Source organism: Pundamilia nyererei, unplaced genomic scaffold (genome assembly GCF_000239375.1).
Source record: "Pundamilia nyererei isolate P.nyererei 1_Seehausen unplaced genomic scaffold, PunNye1.0 scaffold00152, whole genome shotgun sequence".
Classification (NCBI taxonomy): Eukaryota; Metazoa; Chordata; class Actinopteri; order Cichliformes; family Cichlidae; genus Pundamilia; species Pundamilia nyererei.
In genome coordinates, this window is record NW_005187553.1 from 603,863 (window position 1) to 621,329 (window position 17,467).

The following is a 17,467-nucleotide window of genomic DNA, read 5'->3' on the forward strand; positions in this document are numbered from 1 at the left end:
AGAGGGTGGTTAACCGTGGACTTGCAGAGACAGTCATTTACATCCTCTCCTAAACATTTTGTCTCACGAGGCATAGATATCTGTGCGTGAAAGACTCAAGTCTTGGTGGCAAAGGGACGGTGAAGAGTGGAGAAGGAACAACACAACCATTTTATACGCAAATATAAAAACAACATGGCAAAGTTAGTAAAACTAAAGCCCGGAAGAATAAAAGTAAAGAAAGTCGAGGCAAATGTTGTCGTTTAGCTGATGTCCATTCAGGGTTGGTTGCCAGTTAGGGTTAAAAACCCTCATCATGGATAAGACTACCCAGCTCCATTTTATAAAAAGCATATATTAAGTCTATATCAATATACAAAAGAAATCTCCTAATGGCTCATCTATTTCACAACACTCAAAGCTATGCTGTAAAGCTCAAGAGTTCTGTTCTAATTAACTTAATACTGACAGTATTTATGTAGCGTAATTATCAGTCCTTACTCAAACATTTCAGCGCTTACACTGTGTCACCACCATCGTGTTGTGTTCATCGCAGGAAATAATCTTTTGGAGTTGATATTTCTTCATGAATCATTTTGTAACACTTTCTGCTGTACTAGTAAACAGATGATAAAGAGTGGCAGGAAATGTGTGAGAGAAGAGTATGATGAATAGATGAAGGTCAAACTGGACTAAAATGTGTATATTTTTGGAATAAATGAGAGCGGAAAGAAGAATTGACTTTATTTCAAAGGGAGTCTAAATAACCCACAACTATTTCACGCTGTGACTAATAAGCATTGCTTCCACATGTTGCCCCTTAAACAACGTAAATGACTGATATTCAAACAGAACATCCCTAAAGCATTTTTTGTGTTTCAGATTATCCACGGATGACTAAAGCAAAGAAGCAGATAGACATTGGTTGGCTTCTGCCACAGTCACTAAAATTCCTACCAATACCATTAGCCCAGACTTGAGTCAGACCAGTGTTGCTCCTCTCCCTCTCTGTCTTTTATGGCAAGTCCAATGTTAACCTTCTGATTTATGATCAAAATACAATAATACAGCAAGGCATTTAGCAGTCTCACTCAGAGCAGCCTGATTTGATTCCACTGAGATTTGCATTTTCTTATTTTTACACGCTTAAAACTGGTTCTTTGGGCCCTCGGGTCAGGCCAAGTACATTATAGCCAGGGGTGCACATAAGTGGTCTGCAGGTGCGCATTTGCTGTCTTAACTGTCACCAGATAAGAAGTTGCAATGCGCGTTCGCGTACATAAGCTTTTCTGGAGGAGGACAGACATTTGGTTAGAACTCTTAAAGATGTCAAGAAGCAAGCTCCTTTAAGCAATTACTTTGGTGTTCCTCCACCTCCAAACAAATGTCAGAAGGAGTCCGAACCACAAAAGAAGCGCGTATTCTCGGAAAAGTGGATGCAGGAGGTGAGCTGCCTTCAAACAAATGATGAACGCACAGAGATGTGGTGCAGAATGTGCCGTGAAAATCCCACTCTAGCGGACAAAAACAGTGCCTTTTATATGTACGCAAACGCACGTTGCAACTTCTTATCTGGTGTGCATCTTTCATTTTAACAGCGAATGCACACCTGCGGACCACTTATGCGCACCCCTGATTATAACACTTATTAAGGCTTAAAATCATCATTAAATTGACCTTAATTTGAAAAATCAAGACAATGTTAACTACCCTGTTAAGTGTCAGCTACTCTGGCTGTTATTAAACACCCCATTTAAAAAAAAAAGTCATCTTGTGATGACCAAGTCTTCACTAAAAGCAGTAATTGTGCTGAAAAAAAATCAAACCAAATATGAATAAATCACTGTTTTCTGCACCACAATGCCCCCTTTGTTAAATCCATTACCCTCTTAGGCTGAAATACCTCGGAGAGGTTTTAAGAGAAGACATTTAAATATCATCCCCTACATGAAGCGGACGGCACAAATATTAAGAGGACAACTACCCAACACTGTGGGTTAAATGCGGCCTCCTTCCTCCAGTGTGACATCATCTGGCCCCACAGTATGCAAAATGTAACTGGATTCCTCTGTCTGGACAAGGCAGGACTGCAAATGTACACACACACACGCTTTCTTTTTGCCTCTGGAAATGTGCCACATTACTCAGCATATCATTTGCCATGGCTCTGTAATCATCAGCACAGGCTGAGTAAGGGTCAGATTTATTCTGTTTGGATCAACAGCAGCGGATTAAAGAGCTGAGTCACTCCTTGGCTAGACCTCAGCTCCTCTCTCTCTCTCTAAACCCTGCATCACTGTATAAATTTACATCAATAAATGCAAAGAGAAGGCACAATTCCCTTTGGGAAAAAATTTACTGTCCATTTCAGTCATATCCTCACAGTGTCAGTCTCTCTGCTGCTTTTTGCAGTCATGTATGATCTCATTCATTTCTCTCATAGTTTGTGGTAGGACTGAGGGATTGAGCATGCACAGTAAGGGAGGTACAACGGTGAGATGAAAACAGCACATGGTTCATGACAGCCTACTGCAGATACATTGAAAACTTCCCAACATGTGTTAATTAATCTAAAAGTGTTTTCAGACAAGTCGGCATCTTCCACGCAAACGACAGCCGCAGCGATCTGCTAGTGATCACAGCAAACACAAGCAGGTTTATGGTACAGCAACCTCTTTGCAACCAATTTCACCTAGCAACAGCCAGCAACCACTCACCAACAGGTCAGAGAATGCACATTTTTCCATAGCAACCAGATGTTACCAGGTGGCAACAGAAGAAACTTTTGTATCATCTGTTTTTTTTGTGTACTAAATAGAAAGGCTGGGGAGCCCCCCACCCTCACCAAAGGAATCACCCAAGTGGAAACACTGACTACTAAGATTAGTTTTAAGTATTCTGCAGTATTCAGTATTACTCAAGCAAAAACTGTGGACATGTAATAATGGAAGGTTCAGTACACAGGGTGAAAGTCAGAATAGAAGTCAAACCATAATAATAGTTTCCATTTGAAAGATTTTTGTAATAATGTTTTAATTTTTAATTCATTTTCTGAGCTAGCGGCTCATCAGGCTTTTTTTCAGTAATGTCAGAGATGAGTGCGATCGAGTGTTATCTCTGGTGGGAGTGATAATTGCTAAAACTAGGCAAATCGTATGAAATATTTACTTCCTTTCATACATAAAACTTATGATGCTGATCATTACTGGATTAGTCAAGACAACTTGTAATCTGTGAAACTAGCAGCCCGTCTTACTCACAGTTTGCGGCATACTTCCACATTCATACCAGTCTATGTCAAATAAGCATACACTTTTGAGTCAGGTCCTCTTAATCATTTGACAGTTGACCTCTTAATTTCTGTTCAGTACCTTCTACCCACTCCCTTTTCCATCATTCCCACAGCTCAGTCTTTGTTTCTGGCCTTTTTGTTACCTAATGTAAAATTACAAGACCTACACAACTTCTCACAATTATGTTTGTTCCTCATGCCCAAAGCAATTTGTCTAGAACATGAAACCATGCACACTGATCGGAGAGAAACATGACCTGCTTGGTAACATCTCTGAAATTAAATGTAATTGCTGGTTTGGCTTCACAGACAACAATTTTGCAGACCCTCTGACTAAGCGGGTGAAATAATGGATGTCAATGTTAGTAGTAGTGTTCTTTGAGATTATGGTCTGCTGCAGGAAGCTATTAACCACACTGCCAAGGGGAAGTCATACTATAGTTATTGACAACACTTGCAATGTACTTCTAGCTCTCTGTCTATAACCAGATGATAAATGCAAAAAAGTCAGCTTAGCTCAAACAAAAACACACAGAGGAACAGGAAGTATTGTGACAAAGCTTGCATCACAGGCTCTGCGTTTATACTGACCACATTTTAAAAAACCCAACTACTTTTGGTATGAGCTAGAGATGTTGGACTGCTGAATATTTTACTTTAGTTACTAAAACATTATCATGTGCACACACGAATCATGTGATTCCATCATAATCACATACAGCTTTTAATAACTTTAAAAAGTTGGTAAGCAGAGTTTCATCTGTAAACAAGACATCACAGCACACACAGAGTTTTTGGCCTTCCCCCAAAAAAACCACCAAATGTGACAGATATATTTCTCACTTCTCTTAACTGAAGCACTAATTTAGGGCCAGAACTATCGGGAATAGCCTCAGACTCCTTGCCTTAAGTACATGAGGACCAACTGTTGTTAGTTGTGTAGAAACCACCAGAGTTTCATATTTTAGGTCTGATATTTGACCAGGCGTGGGAAAAAGATGCCAAAGAAGGCAGCTGAATGACACATCACACGAACCTTCACTCCCAAACATCCAGCTCGCTCTATGGCTCCTCTCGAACACCCAAATTGGGCATGAAATTATTTTTTTCAAGGGGCACACAAGTTTTGCAAATTTGATGAGACCTCCCAGCGAGCACTAAAACTGCAGTTATAGCTCATGGAGAGCGACCTGGTCTTTCTGGTTGAAAAACACTGGATGGCTGTTAACTAAAAGGGCTTTTGGTTAAACTGCAGCAGCTGAGGCCTGAGGAGAAATACTGAGGACAGTAAGTCGACACCTGACAGCCGAAGAGGCCCTCTACACAATGAACACAACAGCCTGACTGTGTGCTCTGACTATGAATATCTGAGTGTCTTTTCTTCTTGTCTCCTGGTTCAGATTTTGTAATTGTGCAAATCTGCTTGTCTGCAGGGGTCTTTGTGAGCGTTTGGCAGTTAGCATAGGCTCCGTGAAAAGTGTCATTCTGCACATGGTAGCCTGATCTCCAGAAAACGCCACCTGTTCAGCGTTTGTTGCCTAACCACTTAACTAGAATTACATAATTGCTGGAGAGAAAACAATCTGTGTTGACAAAATGCCAAGACAGTCAATTTCGGATTTGGTGCCAGCAAAGTTTAATCACTGTGTTTATTATTTTTGGCTTAGGCTCTTTAACCTGCATCTAACACAGCGTCCCTTCTTTGGAATGATCATAAAGCTAATCCCAATTATTATCTCCCCATTTCAGCATTAATTTAAGACCTTTTCAATGATGATCTTCAATGCATTTTTTTAAATAACTACATTTCTATCAGACTATAGGTAGCTTTTGTTGATTTTACATTTCTAACAGTAGCTATGGGCACAAATGAAACCCCAAAAAAATCTTCAGAAATTGCTCAAATTAAACCAACAGGAACCATACGGCCCATTGAATGGCACACTGGGTGTTTGAAAAGTAATTTAGAAAATGCAATTCAAAAACAACAGATAAATACTATTGACATTAGCCTCTAAGCCGGTAATGTGAGCAGGGAATGCAAATCCTTAAATTTTCCTTAAAAATCTGCCACTGAGAGGCTCTTGAGCAAGCCATTTTCAGGAAGGTCCAGTAAGCTCTTAAGCTCTTTTCCTGATGCTGCCCTGCTTTACACTCATGCTTCTGCAGTTTCACAGTTTACTACTGTACGCTGTAAAATATAACCAGGGAAACTGGGGGCTCTGTGACCCGCTCATGGGCAACATTGCTGTAGCTGTTAAGGCTAAACAGAGGGTAACTCAATCACATCTCCAGGGATCTGAGCTGGAAACTTCCCTCCAAGTGTTCTGCTTCTCTGACCTTTTGGGTCCGCTGTTGCAGCTGTAATCCAAAACGCCTTTAAGTTGGATTCAGTTGGCAAGGTTACAAAAAAGTAAACATTAGCAAGGCACTGCGATCAGTACACAGTTTCAATGCACCTTGTGTTATAATCACAAGCTTTCATCTGCAGATTTGTATTTCTGGGCATGAATTTGCATGTGTACTAATGATGTCTTCCACTTTTAAAGGGCAGAAAGGTCCACATGCGGAGGCTTCGTGGGGTTTTGCTGCTCACACAAAAAACCTCAGTCAAAGTGCTACAAGAATAACAAATCTTTCCATTTCATTTGTTTTTCATTTATTTTTAAAGTGTCATTAATTTCAAATATGTTACTGTTGGAAGCGGCTCAGACAATAAAAACAACTAGGCCAGGGTCAGGCTATTAAAGACGACTCGTTTTGGTTGGGAATTAAAAATAACTTGATTAGGTTTAGAAAAAGATTGTGGTTTGGTAAAAACAAAAAGTTTTTCGTGACTTTTAAAGGTCGGTTAGCCTCAGTGACACGTCTTGGCTGAAGAATCTAGGCAACATATGTGCTACGTGCACAAAATATACCTCCTATTGAAGAATTTCAGTTTCAGAGGTGTGCTGTCACAAAACAACATGACAGTTTATATCTATAAGCACAAACAAATAGTTCTCATGACTATTTCACATTTTTCTATAAAACTGGGCAAGCAATTTAACAGCAGCCCGCTTAATTTCATACCCATCATGCATGGTTCGGCTGGCCTCAGCGGACCAGATGATTTAAAGCCTAAGGCTGTTTATGACTGTATCTGGAGTGTTTCTAGGTGAAATGAATGCCAACGTGGGCATCAAAGGAGGGTGCCAGTTTTTGGGTAACATGTCTGGACAGCAAGTACTTGAATCTTTTTGCTTGTCCAGGGAAACACAAAAGCCTCGCCGTGCCCTGCAGTCGTGCACTGAAAGACATGTTGGCCTTTTTGTAAGAAAACACAGCTGTGCATGTGCACACAAGCACTCACCCACACCCTCTATACGACTTCCTTCTCTCTCACACACATTAAAACCTTATGACTAGCCCCAAGCAAAAAAGTGTGCCCATTCCCACAGTTCAGCATTAAGAAGAGCAATGCAACCTGTTTATTGTTTATTAAAACCTGTTTATTACACCTGTAATTAACTTTCGCTATTGAGACTTTAAAATATTCTAAACTCAAAAGATAATCCCACGAAACCTTTTCTTCTAAAAACACAAATACACAGCAAAACAAAGTTAAAGAGGAGAAAAGATCCTGTGATTAAATAAAAAATTTAAGATTCTATGAAAATTCTCACAGGCCGTTTGCAGATGCAGGTTTAGCAGGTTGGGTTAAATCACCCGCATGGAAACTACAGAGGGAGATGAACACTGACACAGATGCAACTTCAAAACAGATCACGTTGATTTATTGGAACGTTTTAATAACACCTCATGTAAGTTTAACAAAAATATTAGTGAAAATATTAATTTTCAATTTAAGAATTTAAAGCTTTGTCATTTCCTTATTTCATTTAAATACAAGCCTATAGCAAGAAGGATTTGAATCCTGGCAGCTTGCTCCTGCATGTTCTGGCTTCTTTGTACTGGTCAAATACATGCATGATTGCCTGACTGGGGAAAAGTGCTATATCAGTGCGTTTTTGCTTCACGTCGTTTTATTTTTGTACCCTTAGATTAAAGATGTAAAACTGTCACAATAAGCTCAAGACTGAGCTCAGTAAGTTACAAAGAGATGTAAAATATTAACAACGTCCTTGAAAACAATTCAATTATCCATAGCACACAAAATAAGAGTGGAAGTAAAAAGCAAAATGTAATTTATTCATTCGTCCTGAAAGGTGACCCTAGAAATTATTTGCTATTCATGTCGCCTACTGCAAACTGTTGACGTGCCTTCTGTCAGTTATTCTTTACTAAAATGTTCACAGCCTACAGAGAAGCATAATCCTGCCCTTATGGATATTCTGGTTTGGTTTGTTCAGGTTTGAAGTATTGTACAACTAGCAATTTTCTGATTAAAAAAAAAAGCACAAGACAATAAAATACAGAAGAGTAATTATAAGGACTTAAAGCAGTTAAAGAGTACAAAAAGCAGCAGGGACTTTTTTAACTTTGGGGTATAAAGGTGAAAAGGATGGAGGACATGTCAGGTATTAGTTCTGGTTTCGGTGACTTTTGCGACAGAAATATACACGGGGAGGTTAAAGGAAATGACAGGACTGAACAAGAGAAGAGAGCAAAGCAGAGAACAGAGAGTAAGAACATGTAAATTGCAGAGCGTGGCGTGAAAGTGCAGACTGTCGTGTCATGTGTGATGTGACTGAATGATAAGCCAATGTGGTGTTGATGATCTCAGAAGACGAAGCCACAGCATGATAATATCATGCGCTGTGCATTTTTAATGGTCTCGGAGCCTTTTGCATGTGAGACTTTCCTGTCTTACATGCAGAACACACAAATACATGCACCAACATGTTCAACCACATGTGTGCTGCATTCAAAACTTCCATTTACTTTTATTTGTCTTTCTACCACCATCTGTAACTACCCTGTAATGAAATCTGGCATTCAACGTGAAGATCCGAAGCACAAACAACATTTCTAATTAATCAGTGTTGGAAACTGTTCTTGGGTGGATTTAGAGTTCTGCATCAAAGCCCAGCAGCCCCTACACCTACTGAGCAACATCACTGCTTGCGTTTATACTTGTGCGCTGGTGCAATCACAAGTGAAATAGGGCTAATCCTGTTGGACTTGGAGGTAATAAATATTGAACAACAGTTTTACTACAACACAGGAAGGAGAAAGACTTCAGAGGTGATGGAGCTAAACTATCAGAGCGATGAAAATGGGAAAATGGCATATGTCTATATTGGAAGAACGCTAGCTTGTGCATTAGCTTTGTGAGAGACACTTACTGCCAATTACCTTGTGTTGAACTGTGATTATGCTTGTGTTAATCAACATATTGTGTTTGCACTGCATATTAACACCAAGCGGATCTAGTTGTAGGCAGCTGTTTTTGATTTGTGTCGACATGTAGTTACTTTTCTAGGAAGGTGCACCAAGCACAATAATCGAGCATCATTCAGCAGATTTGAATGATGATTCTAGGGCTGTGCAAACTGATAACGTTTAATTTCAATTACAATTTTGGCTTGTTGTCAAATATGTTCTTATTGTTTTCTTGTAGAGCGACCGTTTTATTTCCAAGGAAACTCCTGCCAAGCTGCAGCACGTTAGGTTCAGTTAACATTTTCTTTCTAATGAAATTGTAATGAAAGAACAAAGAAATCCACTTTTGAAATTTCCATAACTCTTCTATTCTTCCAGAGTCTGTAAGTAATCCTGTCAATTATGATTTCAGTATTGATCAAAATAATTGTGACTGGGATTTTTTCTATAATCGAGCAAACCCGGGTGACTGCGAAGATGCAGTGAAGCCTGAAATATAAGTTATTGATGTCTGACCATTCATTTAGATAAAGGCCTTAAAACAGCTGCCAGGATGCACTGTCGAGATGTCTGCCAAGTGGCTAAACTTGCTTCCGGACGGACGTTGCTATAAATCAAAATGGGATAAGGTCTGTAAGTTGAAGGCACAAAGTCGGCGAGTGAACGTGTGTGTGTGTGTGTGTGTGTTAAAATGGACAGGAGAGGGTGAGGAATAATGGGAAGGTGGGGGTGGGGTGTGCAGGACCCCATGTTGTAGCCATGGTGAGGTTACTAAGACAAAAGGCTTGTGTTTGAGCAAGGACAGCAATCATTCTGGTTTATTCCCTGCAATGCTGAGTTCTCACCAGCTTTAATGCTACATATGCATTTCTACAAGGATCATTTTTGACAAGAGTAGACTGCATCAAGCATTTAACAGGCTCTATTATTAGTTTACTGCTCTGCTTCAGGAGAAATCGTTTTATGACTCTTGCAGTTATTAAAAAACAGGGGAAAGAATCCACCAGTGGCTCTCGCTTTTATTTGCTATCTCACAGTGTGGACAAAACAGATTCTCCTCAATGTGAAGACTGAGCTTCTTTAGTCTTAATCTTTACTGTAACACAAGCCTCGATCTAACTTTAATGTTTTTGAATTTTTATTATTCGGATGTGGTATAAATGTCCAAACCAGCTACAACAGGTTTGCATAAAAGTCAAAGAAGATTCTGCCACCTCTAAAAGTACCTCAGCGTTCCAGCAAGCGGTATAAACAATAAACACCTAACTGCTGCAATCCAGCATGAGTTGTGCAACAAATTATCGTAACCAGAGTGACCTAATGAATGAATGAATGAAAGCTTTATTTGTCACAAGCAGTCGATCCCTTACAGCAGCGGTCCCCAATCCCCGGGCCTCGGACCGGTACCGGTCCGTGAATCTTTTGATACCGGGCCGCAAGAGTTGAGGCTCAGGTGTGAAATGTATAGTTTTCAGGGTTTTTAATCGGTTTTCAGCGTTATTTTGTTATCATTTTTATCGTTAACTCAGTTTTCCTGGGTTTTTTCACGTGTGTTATGAATAAATCTTTTTTTTCAGTACCGGTACTAGTTTTATTTTGTTGTATTTATCCGCGACACCTTAAAGGCCGGTCGGTGAAAATATTGTCGGGCATAAACCGGTCCGTGGCGCCAAAAACGGTTGGGGACCGCTGCCTTACAGTGTCTGAAATGCTTCTGTTCAGAGAATGGTTTATCATTTTTAATCTTCTTCTAATTTTTAAACATTAGCAAGGAAGTATTTCTAGACACGTCTCGACACAAAAGTACTTTAAGATGGCAAGAACAGAGGAAGTGACATTTAAAAGCAACACTCCCTTGGTTCTACATTGCTACATCAGTGTTTCCCACTGACTGTACTTAGATAATTTAATATGCTATAAAATGATATATAAACTGGGGCAATAAATGATGGAGCACTAGTCAGCTGCTTCTCCAGTTAGTTTCTTATCCAGTCTATGGAATCAAAGTCCATGGTCCTGGACTGCTGCTTGCAATCGTGGTGCTCTGAACTTAGTGTAGTGTACTATCTTTCTATATGGTGCAGGTTCCAGATTACTGCCGGCAGCTGCAATCCAAGACAATGGACTTCAAATCTGTCTGAGCAATGGATCGGACAGTAAAGACAGCTCAGAGCAACGACATCCTTACAAGCCACCCAGCAGGGAAAGACTAGACTGGAGACACTAGCAAGTTCAATTTAGCATCCTCTTTTAAAATAAGAGCAAGAGGACTGCATAATTATTAATCAATAACAGTGTTGTCTTGGATGGATTTAAAAAAAAAAAAGCTACTAAAAATTAGGGCTACAACGATTCATCAACATACTCGATGACGCGGAAGCAGAATTTTATTGTCGATGCGTCATATACTATACCACATAAATGTGTTTTTGTAACTGTAATATACTGCAGGAAGCTATGGTGGCCATTATCGCCCTTATCGTCAGCCAAAACTGCACTCAATACCAACGAAGAAGAATGTCTTGATGCATGCTCAATGATCCAGGTAAGGAAATCCCAAACAGTTAATTCTGTTCATCAGGACAGACAGTGCAAAGCAGAGACAGCACTACTGCAGTGCACAAGCATTTAAAAACACTGCTGTTGTGCCAAAAAATGATCATCTGCTTAAAACTGATTTCCAATGTTTTTATGTGTCATGTCTTTACTTATATTGGTAAATAGACTTTGGTGAACATGATTTACAAAGTGATTATATATAAAATGTAAAAATTACCTGTTTTCCAAGTATCTTATGACTTTATGTGTTATTGTACCTACATTCAAACCAATCCGGTTCTTTTTGGCCACATAAGACATCTTTTTAAACCTATTATTATATTTGTTGCAATTTCTGCGATCCTCTTGGTCAGATTACTCTTAAAAATACATTTTTTAACATCAATGAGACATTTTAACTGGATAAATAAAGGATATAAACGTCACTTTTGGGCTTCCACCTTTTGATAGGAATGCTGTTTGTGGCTCAAGATGACTTGATAGGTCATTTGACATTTGTTTCACAAATTATAGGCCAAAACGTTATTTAGAGCAGTTTAAATACGGGCAGTTAATATTTGGCAAATACTAGAAATCAGTTTTTGGCAGAAAAATCTCTTTTTGGCAGCTAATGAGTGAAATGCGATTGTAAAACAATAAACAGAGATAGCTACACTGTCTCCTAGTTTGTTTGTTTAGTTTTTACACACATTAATACTATAGCAAACCTTTTCCACCTAACATTAAGTAGCTAATCTGTGGGGAGAGAGAGAGAACAGGGTGATATTCACAGGTGGGTAGACTTGGGGAGGTGAGGCACTGGAAGAGGAGATAAGAGTTATTGAAATAATTGTTGACTAATCGAAGAAAAATTGGCAGATTAGCCAACTACCAAAATGATCTTTGGCTGCAGTCCTGCTAATAATGCACTTGTTGTCAATTCATAGAGGCACTGCATCTAAGTAAAGTCTAATTCGCCCATTGAATGCTCGTAGATTTGTACACTTTCACAGGAATGCTGTTTGTGAGCCTAACTTCAGGTCTTACACTGCCTAGATTCCAGTATATCATTCTCCACCAACTTCACCATCATATATTTCAGCTCCTTTCACTGGAATGAGTCTGATCCTCTGATATATCCTGAGTCAGTTAGGCTAAAATTTGTCTATTATGTCTGAGTGTCCTGAGGATGGATGCTGTTAACGTTAACGTCCTTGGGATGTCAGTTGCTTTTTCACTAAGCAGGTTTCTCATCAGTAGCTACTGATACACGTCTGCAACCCTTCAAGTTTACATGTTTAAAAGCTGTCGTTTGTTAGCTACACTTCTAAAGGTCTTGCATTCTTATTGTTGTAGTGCAGCAGTCCAAATCTTCCACACGTTTGCAATAATTAGTTATTACCAATACCTACAATCCCTCTGTGAAATGTGGGAAACATTGTGTATGCTTTATCATTCATGACCACAAATAAATGTTACTAAGGGCCACCACCGGCCTCGGGTCTGCACTTTGAGAACCCTGGATGCAGGAAAATTCAGTGAGAGACACTACTGGTATTGGAAATATTTGCACCTATCTAAACAAAAGATATACAGGGCCTGAGGCAGTGACAGCATACACTTTAAATAACCTTAAAAAGCAGGAAAGGAAGTATTCAGTGTTTTGTTAGCTGCACTAAGAGGAAGTGGTCTTTGTTAGACCTTCACATCCAAAAAGAGAGGCTGCTTTGAGCTGGGTGCCCTTGAGACAGAGGTGGGGATATTCTGCACAGCTGCTCAACTGATGTCATAGGACATTAGAGAGGTTCACAGTAATTACAAGTATATTTACAAACACTAAAAATTGAATCAAGAACAACTCAAACCCAGTCTGCCAAAATCCCACGCTGCCACAGACACAGAAGGCTATCAGCAGGATGGACCAGGCTAGCCTGACACAGCAGATTTTGCAATATTGAGCTGCCCACTGAGCTTTCTGTCGCGGTTTTATTAAAGCGAAAACTGGGCGGGCCAGACAGGGTGGAGGTGATGGAGTGGAGGTGAGGGTTGGCTGGGTGGTCTTGCATCAGATGCATTAATTATTGATCAGCTGAGAGCGGGGGGGGGGGGAAACATGCGCAATGAAAACACCGGTGGAGGTGAAAGTCTAATCTTCATATCTCCATCCTGGACAGCATGTGTGTCCAACTGCACCCTGTCCCAAATGAGCTAGGGGAGATTAGCGCGTCTACGTCGCCTTGCTTGATTGCAGCTGCTCTTTGCACATGGCAGACTAATCTCTGGGCCCGCGGGCTGACGGGGGTTATTATGATCAGCTCCTTGAAAAGCATAATAAAAACCTAAGTGCAACCTCTCACAGACAGACGCCTATGGTTTTTAATTATCTACTTACATGGTCCGGGTTCCGCTCGTTCCCAGGCAGTGCTGTGCGTAAAGACATTTTTTGTCCCTGAGTGAGCTTCGCCGTCCAGGAGAGAAAAAAAAAGTCTGGGTTGTGTTCACACCGGGTGAAAAAAGAAAGAAAGAAAGAAATGCCACCCCAGACTAGCCTGGCTGTATGTAGATAGAGGGGGAAAGGCTTCACTTCTCATAAAATCCTCATTGTCACAGTCCGTGAAGGCAGCACAGATCACCAAGACAGTGATCCAGCTTAAACTGATGCTTTAAAAAAAACTGAACCGGTTGGCTACATCCACTTCATGTCTTTATGGTGTGTCTGCCTCATTTGAAGAAGGAAAACCAACACTGAACCCCCCACTTAGCGCTTCGCTTTCCCCCAAATCCCCTCCCAGACGCTATCCTCTCATCTCTGTTGACACGCTGCTGGATAGTTAACAAAACAGCCCCTGTGGTCACCGGTTTACCTCCACCTGCATCGTCTTCTGCTGAGAAAGGAGGAAAGCGCGCACAGCCGGTGGAAAACACAGCAACCGATAGGGGCTGATAAGAGGAAACAGAGGCGAGGACTCAGTGTCCCTCTGGCCACCACGGTCTGAATTCAGAAGAAAAAAAGCAGGGGACTTTGTGTGTTCCTGTTAGCTTGCTGAATAATTCTGGGGACAGTCCACGAAGACGCAGTCAGTTTAAAAGGAAGCAGGAACCGGCTGAGGCAGCACTTCTGGACGCCGGGAGACGTTCAGGGCCCGGGTAAATAAATCAATTTATTGAAGAGAGCAGGCGGACGTGCAGCCTCCCAGTGTGTGAGTCCTATGGTTGGTTCTTCCTCTCTGTCCAGTCCGCCCTTGGCTCCTCTCCTCTTTGATTTGGTTAAAAGTGCTGCAGCGGTAATTGAAGAAGTCGCCGGCGTGTGAGGGCGAAGATACGTCTCCGCCGGGTCACGAACACACCATCTGTTTTCTAAGAAAGACGAGAGAAGAGCGGACCTCTCGCCCAGTTCGCCTCCCGAAAAACAGTGACAAGAGAAAGAGTGGGGAACGTCAACGGTAGGCAGGGCTGCTGCCTTCCACGCACGCGCACACAGACACGCGCTATTCTCTCATCTGTCGAGCTGCCTTCAAGTACCCCGCAAAAAAAATCTGTCTTCCGGCAATCTATCAGAGCTCGGAAAATAAAGATACCCATGGTAAACTTTCCAGGATGAAGAAAAGCTATCAGCAGGATTTAAGAAAACAGCCGCTATGACTTTATGTCCCATACAGCTATATATTGTGTTAATAAAGGTTGATTAGAAAAGGCCTGAAAAGTGTCTTTTATCTGCATTCCTTGTAATGACCAGCAGGAGACAACCCTTACCTCAGTGAACTCTTTCCTGGTGCGTTTATGGGCTCCGTCGCTATTTTCATCTCATATTGCATAGAAAATTAAAAGGTTTGGCCATTCTGTGTTTCACATAGGCCCACGACTAACAACTCACTGATAGTGGAGTTTTACAATCAGGTTCGCCACTCACATATCACATCCAGTTTCAAAACACTAAGATGGCAGTGGTGAAAATGCTTAGCTCTGGGCTTTATAAACCAGTGGGTGACTTCATAATGCGTAGATACATCCTTTGTAGCGTCTTACAAAATGAAAAATAAATAAATAAAAGTTCCACCATTTAAGTTTGAAACAGAGCCACGCAAAACGTACGAGAAACTCTTAAAAGTAACTCGTGAGCTAAGAAATGACATCTTTAAGTATATATAATCTAAACCTTCAAAACAAAAGAGAAGTCAGAAAGAAATGTAAAAGTTATTTAAATTCTTTAAAGCAATATGATATGATAATAACTAATAAGTGTGAGGTGGGAAATGAAGCAGGTTTCTGGCTGAAAACCTCTCTTTGTTATGGAAGCAGCAGGCAAGACATGCGGTGTTTTAAATGAAACAAGTAAAATTTTTAAATCAATTCTAAAAAGAAAAAAAAAGAAAGAAAGGGCAGCCATTGAAGAATAATTAAAACTGCTGATAACTGTGGAAGAGTCATTATCGGTACTTCTGCTCATTTATACTAGAACATGGTGCAGCGATTCAATCAGGCAAGTCATTATGAAAAAAGAAATATTTACAGTGCAAAGCCGCTTGAAGAAATGGAGGCAGGGCTAAAAACTGAAAGTCAAAAGCACACCTGTGAAACACCGCCCCCTGGTGGTGGAAGATCGGGTTAAATTGTATAGATAGTATTTACAAAAAGTACCTTTAAAAATAGCATTTATTAGATAACAAGTATATTTAAAGTAAGTTTTAACAAATTACACACAACATACAAAGGGCTGTTTTATGTGCATGGCCCACAGACACACTAACTAATGACTATAAATCAATAGTGAGTGAATTTGTTGCATTTCCAAGCCTTTCAATGTGAGGCACAGAAATGTGTGTTTGTTTGGCACAAGTGAGAGGACACTGGTGGATTTGTTGTTTTCTTGAATATCTAAATCTGCAGCCAGCCTCTGTGAGGCAGAGGGAAACACTTGAGAAAGGACTGTGAAAAATAAATAGGGATAAGGCAAAGTTTAATCCCTCTAGCCTGTAGTTTTCCAAAAGCCAGAGCTTTGCAGAAACTGGACCCTAAATTTTGGGGACCATGTCGAGGATACGGCTTCTAAAAAGTCATTGAACCACATTATGGTGACTGACCTCTGATAAATTGAGGTCACCATCCTATACACTAGTCCTGACCTATTATGCCCCTTTCTGGCTGTAAATGAGAGCTCGAATAATACTTGAAATTTGAAGACACTGATCATGCAGGCTGAAATATTTACCCAGATAAGTTAAGCTCTGTGTTTCATGTGCATGCAAAGCTAAAACAAAACACCACGTTTCCAACAGCATCAGAACACAACACCCTTCCCCCCCAGTGTGCATGAAGGCACAATTACTCCATTCATACAGACATGCTTGTGTGTGTGTGTGAGACAGAGAGAGCAGGCTAATATTACCAGAAATCTGTTTCTGCTTTTGCTGAAAATCACAAAGGAAGTAACATTTGTTGATAATTTAAAGTATGAATTAAACAGCAGGTCTGCTCATTGTTAAAAACAAGTAAAAAATAACAATCGAAAGGAACAGCTGCTGCACGTCTCCTGTTATATCTTTGCTGTTATTGATTAACAGACAAGAACTATTAGCAAATAAAACTGTTTCATACTAAACCTGAAAACATGCCCCCTTTAAGAGCTCATTGACAGATAATCAAAACCCCAGGAAATCAAATATTATCACTTTCTATGTTATCCTCTACATAATCAAGCTGCAGTGCACTACAGCATTATATTGATTCATTACTGGTTTTGAGGGCATTTTCTACCCCACAGTGGAGGCTTTGAATTGTACTGCAGACCTTTTATTGTCATCCCTATGATGTAAAAATGTCATATATGCACAAATAGTAGACAAAACTTTGAATGGGAGATCTGAGGAGTTTTTATGCTTAGAGCCAGAGGTAAGCACGCCAGGATGCCTCCAGTATAAACCAAAGCATCTAAACCTCTTGGCTCACACAGTCTTTAGAGGACATGACATGGTCATCGCCCAGCTCACTTCTGATCACACGTAGAGAGAGAAGCCCATCTTATGCTTCTCTACACTGAACCCCAATGATCACCAGTACACCGTTTTGTTTTGTTTTCAATTTAAATTCACATGTTTTATCTCGTATCATGCTGATTCAATCAAAGCGTCTTTACCTCCTCTGTGAATCGTCTCTACCGCCGCAGAGATAATGAGGAAAGATTTGCAAAGAGAGGCATCTGCAGCAGAATTCAAACCCGACACTTTTATGGAAGCTTGCAAATTAAATATGAAAACAGATATATGCACCAAACAATATAATTCAGGATTTAATGAGCTCATCTGCCCAGGAGGGGGATGTGTGCAGTTTAAAGCC

At 40.4% G+C, this 17,467-nt stretch overlaps 1 protein-coding gene across 5 annotated transcripts in view; it reads right to left on the reverse strand.

Moving 5' to 3' along the window:
- The window catches only part of mark4b (MAP/microtubule affinity-regulating kinase 4b), a 56,049-nt gene that overhangs the window by 37,568 nt on the left and 1,014 nt on the right, over nucleotides 1–17,467 (reverse strand). For 3 of the 5 annotated variants that reach the window (XM_005744986.2, XM_005744984.2, XM_013913813.1), the window contains exon 1: nucleotides 13,527–14,623. The exons of 1 other annotated variant lie outside the window; for it this stretch is intronic. In XM_005744986.2, coding sequence (XP_005745043.1) covers nucleotides 13,527–13,574 — 48 coding nt within the window. In that variant the 5' untranslated portion in view covers nucleotides 13,575–14,623. Of the gene's footprint in view, nucleotides 1–13,526; nucleotides 14,625–17,467 lie in introns of those variants that run through there. One more of the 5 variants, XM_005744987.1, reaches the window with a different exon arrangement.